The following is an 11,846-nucleotide window of genomic DNA, read 5'->3' as shown; positions in this document are numbered from 1 at the left end:
CACCGATCAAACTATCTACCTTCAGTGAACATGTTTGACCTCTAAACTATAATTACTTTATATTGTGACGGTAAATTATATTTTTCGTTGCTAAAGAGTAGCATAAAAGTTGGCGGTTGGGTAGTGATTATTAAACGCATTTCCTCTATTATGTCACTTCTAAGTTAGGGGCGGCTGGTGCAAATAGCCCTGGAGTAGCTTTGATAGAAATTCAACAAAAATAATTAAAATGTTTTAACTGCAATATAATTTTAATCAAAGTTTGAAGAATTCTGCTGCTGGGAGAAGGTAGTCACTAGGGAAAAAATTTAAACTATGTTGTTCTTAAAATAAGCATTTTTTATGTAATACGAAAGCTAAAAAGAAATTGGAAATGGTCTGATAAATTAGTCCAAAGTAAAGTTTAGTATATTTTGTTAGTTTTATTTTTGAACCTAGTTACACACAATAATATACGTAAGTTGTTCAACATCAATTTCTTTGGATATCTCTGTTAATTTTCTAATCATCACGAAATTGTTTAAATTACAAATTTTTCTAACGCCCCCTTCTATTCACCGAGCTCTAGTGGATAACCTCTAAAGCACGCAGTGGTAAAGGGCGAGTACCCGTATTTTTACCAGGAATAGAAACATTAAAATATCTGAATCGTTTTGGTGTTTTGAAAACACGGTTATAAAGTTTCGATATGCAATCCGTTTTTGTTTTAAGAAGTATTTTACCTTCTGCTATTCGTAAGTTGGCTTATAAATATTTTGTAGAAAATATAACATCTTTTTTCTCGAAATATGAAAAGTTGAATCTAATTTCTAAGTTTAAACCTTTTCTCTCCAAGTCTAAAAAAAATTGATTTAAGTTTATTAAACTTAATTCAACGTAAACTACTTTGAGTGTGATTTTAACCGACTTCAGTAATCTTGTAGTTATTGTGATCTGTATAGACTATTACTAAAGCTTTCATCGTTGTAAGTTGTTAAAGTAGTTCAGCTTCTGTAACTTGAAAATATAACTGTAATTGTGCTGTCTGACTTCATCGTACACAGATACTGCTAGCGATACTTCTAATACTAGTGATATCGTAAATTGATCATATGGAAAAATTACGTTGTCTACCAACCAGTCTGTATGCTTCATCTTTTTTTTTAACGTACAACTGTAGTTAAGTTGGTCTTACAGTAATAACGTAATACCATGGTAATACATTTCGCCTGTTATTTTTGTAATTGTATCCATAAATTGTTTATCACTGTGAATATAGTAATACAAGCTAATTCACATTTAATTGTTGTCCAGAATCAACCAAATTTAAAATTGTTTCAAATATTTAGCTTGAAAGGTAGATTACCTTACAAACTAATTCAAACTAGATATAGCTAAAATGTTAACTGTATTAATTTATATCATAATTTACACTAATACTGACTATAGTATGACATACCTATCTGATGACTTCTTTAAATCTTTGAAGTTTATATGGTTATACTGTTAACTCTTCAAAAGTCTACAGCCTTTTAGTACAACCATTTTGACATGTCACGTGTTTATTGAATAAATTGAAAATGTGTGTGATCTGATAGAAATTTATCCTGAAACTGTCCAATAGTTGTATAAATTACAACTGTAGAATAGTATAAATTATAACCAACTTTGACATCATGATCTTGGTACTATGAAAAGAACATTTTTGTTTTGTTTTTAAGATTATACACATAGTACTGAAAAAGGAAATGCCAAACATGTTCCAGTACATAATTGGTGAAATTAACAAATCCTAGCTAAATTATGAGAATGTTGTAATCTATACTAGAATTTAAGTAATGTCATTTTTTATTTGTTTCTTAATGAAAATATATGTTTGGAAGTGAAATTTTGTATTCTGTTTCAAACTTGTTTGTATTCGTAAAATAAGAACATAATTAAAATATAATTTGACTCGTCAAGATCACCAAAACATCAAACAACAAATTAAATATAACTTTTACACATTCACTCGCAAAGCAAATGAAAGTTTGATAAAAAAAACAAAAAACTAGCTGCATGTGTATTATTGATATTGGGTGAATCATTCCACAGTTGTTTTGGCTTAACTGAAAACAATTTTAAAAAGCCTTTTATTGAAGTTTTTGAAGTTTAATTTGTTACTTTTAAAATTTATATTTTTAATTCAAACTTTTTTTATGTAATCCTTAAATCACTTGTAACAAGAATATCCAAAACTAAAATTTTTCAACACCTGAATTAAATTGCCTCTAGTATTGTGGTTTAGAGAGAATATAGAGGTATGTGTTTAAGGGGTCATTCATTCTAGTAACCTATTGCAGTTCTTTTCAATTCTGTCAGTATAATTATTGTGCTGAATGACAGTTATAAATGATTAAAATGTGACATCCTCAATTGAAACTGTATAAATAACATTGAAAAATGTTCCTTTTCTTTTACTACAGAGTTGTTCAACACAAGGTTTATGTGGTTTTATGCAATAGACATCTTTTCTCCAATTGCCTCATAGCTTACTTAGTATGTATATACAACTAAAAAAGGTTGTGTAGTTTACTATTAGAGAACTCACTTTACCTCTTCTGCAACATTAGTTGAAGTCCAAACATATTTCATGTGGCATAATGTACAGTACAAGAATGCTTATTAACCCTTTTGTAACAGGTTCTGTATGATATGCACAAGTTTGTCTACACATTTGCACATATTAAGTATTTTCACTATATTATTTGATAGAGCATGTGTATCTTTACAAAATTTGGTAGACATTAATTTTTCAAGTCAAATCGGGTAGTCCATGGTGGAGTGCTGTCGGCGGAACCCACACTAGGTGGGCGAGACGAGGTTGTTTGATTTGAGAAATCAAACAAGATAAGCATTAACCATTCTCTCTAAGGTATTACAGAGACAGCTGAGAAATGGAGAAAGCCATAGGTAAGACAAGCAAAGATGGGAAGATGTTACCCATGAAACAAAGATGGGAATTACTAAGAAAAAAATGAGAAAAAGAATATAGAAGCATAGATACACCACATGCTAAGTGCAGTAGTAGTCCCAAAAATGTACATTGGAGAAAAGGAGACACTGTTAAGTCTCTATTAGAAGTGTATGATAAACAAATGATGCAAGACACTGTTCCACCTCAGAAGATCCCAAAAGTAAAGAATCCACAGATGGAGGGAAAGAACTGAATATGACAAACACCCCAACAAAAAGGGGAGGAAGAAGTATCCCACAAAAATCCTAAACGTATACATGGATCATACATGGAAAGCTTTCTGGATAGATAAAATAGATATGATAAAAAGAGACTGTCCTGCATATGGGTAGCAGAGGTTCTAAATATGTAGAATCATGAAGAAAAAATCTGCATAACAATAAGCTAAGACAAACTGAGACAAAGCCTGCAAAGGGCAAGACATGTAAGAGCCCTCCCTCAAAATGCAGGCAAAAATGCTTATCATGAAACATAGTCTGGAAAAGGAGAAAATTATACTGTGAAAAGTGGCTTAAAAATGTTGAGGTAGGCATGGTAAGACAAACATAACAGATGGAAAAAAACTGAAAATGTATATCATTCTAAATGGGTCTGAAGTATAAATTATACAAAATGACAGAAATGAAATAGTTGATATAATAGATTTAGGTAAATCTGTATTGAAAAACATACATAAATGAGACTGTGTTGCAGAAAGCAATATATTTAACCAAATTATTTATTTACCCACAAGATGAACCACAGTTAAACCAGAAATAATATACACTTAAAGTGTACTCTTAATTGAACTGTGAAGTACAAAGTATATCACTAAGCTTTAATTTAAAAACTGAGCAATAATACACAAAACATAACTCAACAAAATACACAATCACAGATAAGGTGAATTCATGTATATATTTACATTTCTTTTTCAGATCCGGGCACAGAACAGGTAAAACTTTTGGCACCTGTCCTGTGAAAGTGGGTTTTCTTGGAGCACTCCAGTTTCCCCCCCCCTCACATCCAAATCTCTGGCATTGGATCTTTAGATCCCAGCCAAGGAAACACTATTGCCCAGCCCTGAATCAGGTTGTTGTGGTTCAGTGGTTGCTTGCAGAATCCTCTCTACAGCTTCTGTGTTCATTGCTGAGCAGTATGCTCTCTCTCTCTCTCTTGCCTGTAATCACATAGAAGCTAAGCAGTACTCAAACTGTACTATTTATACTGACTCTCTTAGTTCTCTACTGGCCCTGGAATCACTTTGCATTAGTTCACATCCTGTTCTCGCTAATATTCAAAACCGACTGGCCAACTTCTCTTTGACATCTACTTTTATCTAGTTTATCTGGATAGCAGGTTACGTTGGTATTCACGGGAATGAGCTCGCACACACTGCAGCTAAATCTATCTGCTCTCGCATTATTACCATTGTGCCTATTCCGTACATGGACTATGTTCCTGTATTTAAGGCTCAACTCCGTGTCAGCTGGCAGTCAACTTGGAGTAAGCAACGTGAAAACAAGCTTTTCCAAATGAAACCCTATACTGGACTTTGGCTATCTTGCTTCCAAAAGGATCGGAAAGAGGAAGTTGTTCTAACTAGACTATACATTGGTCACATTTTTTTAACTCGTTTTATTTTATCTGAGATTGATGCACCAATGTGTTGTCTGTGTGACACTCGTGTTACAATAAGTCACATTTTACTTTCTTGCCATCGTTATTACTCTCAATGATGGCACCATTTTAAACACATTCTGTCTCAAGGTTTGTCCATAATGTTAGACAGTGTTATTGGTGATGGTGACACTGTCCAACTTAGAAATGTTTTACATTTTTAAAGGCCATTAATCTTTTTAATGCTATTTAAGATATTTAATTTATACATTAGACCTTTTTTAATATGATTCCCTTTTAAGAATCACAGTCAATCTAGTTGGATTTGAAATTAGAAAATGGCCATAATGTCAATTAACTCAAAACCAGGACTGAAGACCAACTTCAGGTGGCTAATGCTGCTGTTTCAACTACCTATTTGAAGTACCTGTTAGTCATCCTGGCAAGTTATTATTAAAATATTGCTACAAGTCTTTTTAAATCTTTTATTAGATTACTTTCTGAAAATGGCCATAATGTCAAATAAGTCAACCAGGACTGGAAAGGCTAACTTCAGGTGACTGCTGGTGGTTTTTATACTTACCTGTTAGTCTTCCTGATGAGTTACGATAATTACAGTTATGCTACAGAAAGTCTTCTACAACTTGTACTACTGTAGTTTTTCTGTTAATGCTGTAGACTAGATGCAAACATTGGTTTTATGCTATTTATGTTTGTTTTTAACTTTGTTATTTTACCTCAATTTCCTTCATTGAATTTTATTAAATTTACTTTAATTTTAACTTTTTACCAAATTTTTGGTGCAGATAGCCTAGTTCCTTTGTCCCATAAAACACCAAATCAACCAACCAACCATCTCCATTTGTCTTGTATAATTGATGGTGATTGGAGTGTTGGCTTGATCAGTTTTGCATCAATCACTTCTAGCTTCTCCCTGTTTTAATAAATAGTCTTTGTTCACAATCAGGTAAACAATTTCTGCAGGACTGAGAATTCCCACTGTACACATTCTTATTTTTAATTTTTTGGGATGTTGTCCTCGGTTTTTTTCACTTAGTGATTTAGTACCAGTCTTGTAGCTTTACCCTATGAACTAGTTTTGTTCAAAATGCATTTTATCAAGTGATCTGCATTGTACCCAACATCTCATGGTGGTTGCACATTTTTGTGTTTTAAATTGTTTCTTCTGCACTACCAATTGCTGTATTTATGCCAAAGGTGTTGTGTTTGAAGTGTTTCTGCTCTATTTGATTTGAGTGGGATATGTGTGTGTATTATTTCATGTCTTTTGCATATTTTTTGTTCACAGGTTGTTAGTGGAATTTCTTCCTGTTGACTGCATTGCAATAAAAATAGCATGATCCCCTTTCATATTTTCCTTGTGGCTGTTGGTTTCCAGCAATTAAAATTTGGATGTGGTCAACTTGCTATGCACAATCTGTTGCACTCTGCACCTTGGACACGTCTTTTAATTTATCCACATGCTGTTCATTGGGGAGATTGAAATTATATTGTGGTTAGTATCACTGTCCAACTGCTTTCTTTACCAACAGGATTTGTTCCTTTCAGTTTTCTGTCCAGATCTGGATGAGGAGTATACCTGGTACAGACATGGTGTAGTCTCCCATATATAATCCTCTTATTAGAAGGTTCCTTTGTTAGCGTGCCCTTAGGACACTTTCTCAGGATGCTTCTACTTTCTCCCTTGTGTTGGTCTATCCACTTACTCAGTGTGAAATTTTAGCTATGTAAGTGAGTAGAAATAGAGTAATTTGGAAAGTTTTAAAATTTTCCTACACTGAAAATGTACTTTACAGGTTCTTACTTCTACTCAAACTTCTGTTCCTCCCCATTGTTTCTTTTTAAAGTTCTTGACTAATTTTCACACTATACTATTGTATTCTTAGCTAAAGTGTCAGTCAAACATTTTTTTTGATCAAACAGTAGGTGTAAAAGCATAAAATGGTATGCTTATAGAGAATTTTGAAATTTGATTGGTATAAAATTTATTTACAAAAAGATAAATCTAGAAGTGTGATGTTTACAGTTTACACAGTAAGTTGTATGAAAGGTATGTATGTTTGAATTATTTTTAGGGATAATTTGCAAAATAAATATTTCACATTGTTAAAATATAACTTATTAAAGTATAATTGAAAAAATTCATGGAATAGAGCTAGTTGCATTTTTTATTGAATTAATAATGTTGTGTGTCCCAAGCATGAGACCATTAAGGAAAATTGTGGGATTGGTAGAAAGAAGTATTCTTTTTTCTGCATATGTTACAAAATTTAAGAGCAGGAACATTATAGTAACTATTTGAAGCAAAATACAGTTAGGAAATTTTAATTATTTTGCATTATTTTTAGTAATAGGTTTTTCTATAATTTTCATAATATACCAATTTTGTATTCTAAATTAATTTCCTCTTAAAAGGTATTATGTAAAACAAACTTATTGTACACCTATAGGATGTAATGATGTTCTGTTTAGTCCATGCCATTCCAAATCTGTACATATTTTACACGTACATACACAAGTGGGTATTTTGACTGCCAGAGGTACTGAATTTTTCTTGATTAATATAAACATTACATTATGTTGTTAAGGCAGAAAAACTCTAAACATAATATAACTATTAGGCATGAGTTAACATAATTTATGTATACTTATTTCTGGTAGATGAGTTTACACCTTTTAATATGAACAAAACTATATGAAGATAATTAAGCATTTGATGGTGAATGCAACTTGCTACTATATTCATGTGATCAGTCATCTGGTGACATGAATACTTTAGATACAAAGGGACCATAAACTTAACATTATTTGTTAGAGGTAGAGGAGAAGATTATCCAGTTCTACAGAATGAAGTTAAGGTGAAACTGAATATAAAAATTGGGATACAGGAATTTCTCCCATACCTGATATATAGAATATATTCATGTCAAGCCATATGGATGTGGTAAACATTCAATATCAAGGAAAACTGTCTGTGGATACATATCCTCCTTAAAAGAGTTGACTAATCCTGAATAACCTTAACATGCTAACTTAGTAGTTTGAAAACAAACAAAATTGATATTGAAGTTTTCCAATTTTTTGAAAATTAATTATATTTTATAAAATAATCTCTATCATCATTGCATTAGCTGTTGTAAGTAGTTTAGATTGAAGAAAACAAATACCACAGTGAAATTCTACAAACCAAAGATTGTAAATTAAATTTTCAGCTTTTTGTCTTTTTTCCCATATTAACCAAAATGTACAGTAATAAAGTATCCAGCTTCAATGCAGAGTATACAGATATAACTGCTGTTTACATTTCTTGTTCTTTTCTGAATTAGAAAAGTTTGTAACTAAAATATGTTTAGGATATTTCTTACTTTGTGATGCAGAATACAGTTTCTGGTTTCTCAGTGAAATTTAAGAGTTATTAGATTTATCAAATTCCAACTGCAGGGCTCTTAACCATATCTCTACTGTGAAATGGACTACATTAAACAAGTAACAAAGTGCATTGCAATATTTGCTAAACTTTTCAACTTATGCATTTACTTGCTTCCAATCGACTACCCTTGCCTTGGAGCATTTTTTGTAAAGATTAAATGCTACTAAAAATTGCTGTACAAATTTTATACACATAAAAGTTATTATGTGTATCATAAAACATTTAAAGTGGATTACAAGAGCTTCAAAAAAACAAAATGAATATGGACTAGATTTAGTTTATTTTTAGTCTTTTAATGAATCTGTTGGGCATTTACCAAGGGCAGATTTGGGTATGCAGTTTGCCTCTCCAAAAGTTAGTGAAATTTCTCATCTATTTAATTATAGGTACGAAATTAGTTATTTTGTACAAAATATTTTGGTACAAAGTGAGCCAAAAGGTTATTATTTGAATCAGTAATTAAGATGATTGAACAATCATCAATTAATTTAAAATAATGAAATTCATATTGGCACTATATCGAATACTTGGAATAATTAAAACAATCATAATTCGGCATGTAATTTGATGGTTACCATGACAAACTGACTTAATCATAATTCCAGTTAACTAATTACTTTTATCTGACACTAATTCATGTGATCAATGCTTGTGCATGTGACGTAATTAATGAAATTAATTGCTTTTATATAATGTGTATGTATAAACCATCAGGGGCTTGAGCAATAACTGATCTATATTTCATATAGACGTGTAGTCTTGTGTATTCTGAAATGCTATCCATTAAAAAAAAAAAAGTGAATTATACCTTCTAAATACATCATTGTAACAGTAATGAAATTACTTCTTAAATGGTTATTATCAACTGAAAAAAGTTTTTATTCTTTTTTTTTTTATAGGACAATGCAAACGAGGGATGGCTGGACATGCACCAGTTCACTTTAAACCTCCTTCTATGAATGAACTCCCAGTTCCTTCAGTATCATGGCAAGAATTATATAATAAGAAACAAAGCAAGTATAACATCCAGCTTCTGCTGGGAACAGCATTCTTTATTGCATCAGTAGCTTACGTAAGTATATAGAATTTTAACCTCATCCTCTATTTCACCTAGCATATTTTGTCACAAATACAAAGTTAAGTGACAAAATAGCAAATTCCAGCACATTAACTAGAATTGTAACTATTGGCAATTTTTATTTAAAAAAATCTTGTTTATTTGAATTAAATGACAGTGCAATAAGTATTATTTTAATGAAAAATTTCATAGCTGAAGAAACAGAAGTTATAGGATTATAAAGTTAATGTAAAGTTAACTGAAAATGTTGAAATTTGAACAAATTAAATTTAAAAAAGTAGAGGTGGGATGTTACAATTTAAACATCTTAGAGCATTTGACAGAGGTTTTTTTTTTTTTTAATAAATTAAGTAAGCATTCTAAAATATCAGATTTATGAAATTTTAGAGAAAAAAGTATTAGAGTTCAACTTATATTTTTGAAGTGAATTATTAAAGTTGAGTTGTGAATTTACATTCAAAGTTATGAGTGACCATTTCAGTCAAAGGGTAATTAACATGGATTCAATGCACTTCCGATTGATAGAAAAATGTGATAGTTTACTCTCAAATCATAGTCTTTTTCTTTTCAATACTTTAGAATAGAACTATTTTTATACTAGTAATATGAATTTTAGAAAAAATGTTTATGGTCATTTATTTACTTTTTTCTTTCCTTTTCATTGTGAGGTGAACAGTGATCCACAAGGCAGTTATGATTTTCCTTCTTTCATGTGGTAATTGCTTTCAGTTGATTATCAGATAATTCTTGCACCACATTAAAGTGGAAGCTTCAACAGGTTTTTTATGGTCTGCTCTTCTATGGTATGTCAGCTAATTGGTGAAAAGTATGACAGATTTAGAAATGAACCTGGCATATCTTTTACAAACATCCCACTCTTCCAACTACATAGCCTTTCTAAAGGCCCATGGCCAACAGGTCAGGTTCAAAGCCAGAAGGAGTGTTGGATTAATTTCACTTCCAGCATTTCTTCTTCCACCAGTAGACTGAAAGTCTCTTCCAACAAGACTGAAAACAAGAATGGGAAATAAACATTCCATCATTTTTCAGTCCTGAACATAATGACCAAGAAATGACTGACAGGAAATTTCTAGTTTTTTTATGGTCTTTTTCCCACCACCCTAATGCCTTCACTTGTTCTCTCCTGCTTTCTTGTTTATTCAGATATCAGTATCAATATTCTTACTTTCTTTTTGATCTAATTATAATTTTATCATAACTGACCATTTACCTTTTCGGAACTGCAACTTGGTCTTGCATCATTCATCTGGCTGTATATCGGTCAAATCAGATGTTTGATATGAGATGATATGCTATCTATCTTACTTTTTAATCAGATTTGGCAGGAAGAGGAGTTTCTTGATTTATGTTGTCTCAATATTATGAAGCCTAGGAATAATCCTGGCATTTCTATTGCTGTGACATCTCTTAAACACCATGCATGTAACATGCATTCCACCACTATGTGAAACCTAGTCTGTTTTTCAATTTGCCTTTGGCCAAGGTTACTACTGATTAATGAAACTGGTACCATCTAATAATTGAGTAAATTTAATGATAGATTGAGCAACATATTTCTTTTTTACCTAAGATAACAGTCTTTTGTAATTGAAAACTGAATGCATGTATGAGAAATGTATAGTTGCCAAAATTACATTTATGGTAGAAGTATCTTTTTAAACAGTTGAAAAGAATACTAAATAACAACAATCCAACAGAAGCAGATAAAAAAATCAATGTTATTGACATTTTAAATTTACCATATTTGTGTTACTTTTGGGAATCTGATTTCCAATTTTATATTATGTTTTGAGAAATTTATGAATATTTTCCTATTTACTAATAGATATTACGTAACAGTTTTTCTGTAATTGCACTGTATGTTATTTACTTGTAAATTTTAGTATTTATTAAACTGTTGTAAACTGCAAACAGTTTTGTCACTTTTCTACCTAGTAAATATGAATAATTGACATGTAGTGCAAAGGTTGTTAATGTAAAAAAGCATGGTTGTTTTCTTTTTTTATTGATATAGCAAGAATATGTTATGTATTTGTTGGCCATGTGGTGTTTAAATATCTAACTTTTCCTTTACAGGCTGTAATAAGTGGTGATATTGACCTTAATTTGGCTCCACCAATGAAGAATTAGGTACAGAAGTAAAAAAAAAGGAAAATAAAACTCCTTTGCTATTAGAATTTAAATTACATTTTGAATATTATTATAAAAATTAAACTTTGCTGTAAAGGTAATATATTTGGTAGCCATTCTGTATCACTTTGTAAGTTGTACATAGTGTTCCAGTCTGCGTATAGTGTAAAACATGGTTGTAGAACAGCATTTTAACTTCCAATAAATATTGGTATGGACTGTGGTAGACTGTGCTCATTTTCCATCTGTTTTATTATTTCTTTGCAAAATTATAGTGGTTATTGCTTTTTATACATTGTTTCATAATTGTATAAAGTGAGACATGGTCTATTAGTTGTCGTGACCCAACTGAGAATCTGACCTATTTGTGAAAAGATGTGCTATGCTCTTTAAAGCCCTGGATTATTACATGTCTTTCAGTATTAGTTCAGTTTCCTGAGACTGACCTCATAACCATTTTGTGCTTGTTATAATTTTCATGCTATAATGTTTAAATTAGTTAGTGTATGTTAATGAAATGTGACAGATTACACTGGTTTACAAAAAAAATATTTTGTCTGAGGCAAGAATGT

General features: G+C 31.2%; 1 protein-coding gene across 1 annotated transcript; it reads left to right on the top strand.

Annotated features, from left to right (window-relative positions):
* Positions 1-564: 564 nt before the first annotated feature.
* Positions 565-11,493, top strand: COX7B (Cytochrome c oxidase subunit 7B). The gene is made up of 3 exons (XM_076506711.1): positions 565-734; positions 8,945-9,117; positions 11,221-11,493. The coding sequence occupies exons 1-3, from the start codon at positions 689-691 to the stop codon at positions 11,272-11,274; spliced, it is 273 nt and encodes a 90-aa protein (XP_076362826.1). The 5' UTR covers positions 565-688; the 3' UTR covers positions 11,275-11,493.
* The last annotated feature ends 353 nt before the right edge of the window (positions 11,494-11,846 follow it).

The sequence above is a fragment of the Tachypleus tridentatus genome, chromosome 6 (genome assembly GCF_004210375.1).
Source record: "Tachypleus tridentatus isolate NWPU-2018 chromosome 6, ASM421037v1, whole genome shotgun sequence".
NCBI classification, from domain to species: domain Eukaryota; kingdom Metazoa; phylum Arthropoda; class Merostomata; order Xiphosura; family Limulidae; genus Tachypleus; species Tachypleus tridentatus.
This window is presented reverse-complemented; position numbering and strand designations above follow the sequence as displayed.

Bases quoted from the DNA above. Each gene is read 5' to 3' on its own strand.
- COX7B (XM_076506711.1), top strand. From the start codon at position 689: ATGCAATCCGTTTTTGTTTTAAGAAGTATTTTACCTTCTGCTATTC. The intron at 735-8,944 runs GTAAGTTGGCTT...TTTTTTTTATAG, and splicing joins TATTTTACCTTCTGCTATTC to GACAATGCAAACGAGGGATG. The intron at 9,118-11,220 runs GTAAGTATATAG...TTTCCTTTACAG, and splicing joins TTATTGCATCAGTAGCTTAC to GCTGTAATAAGTGGTGATAT.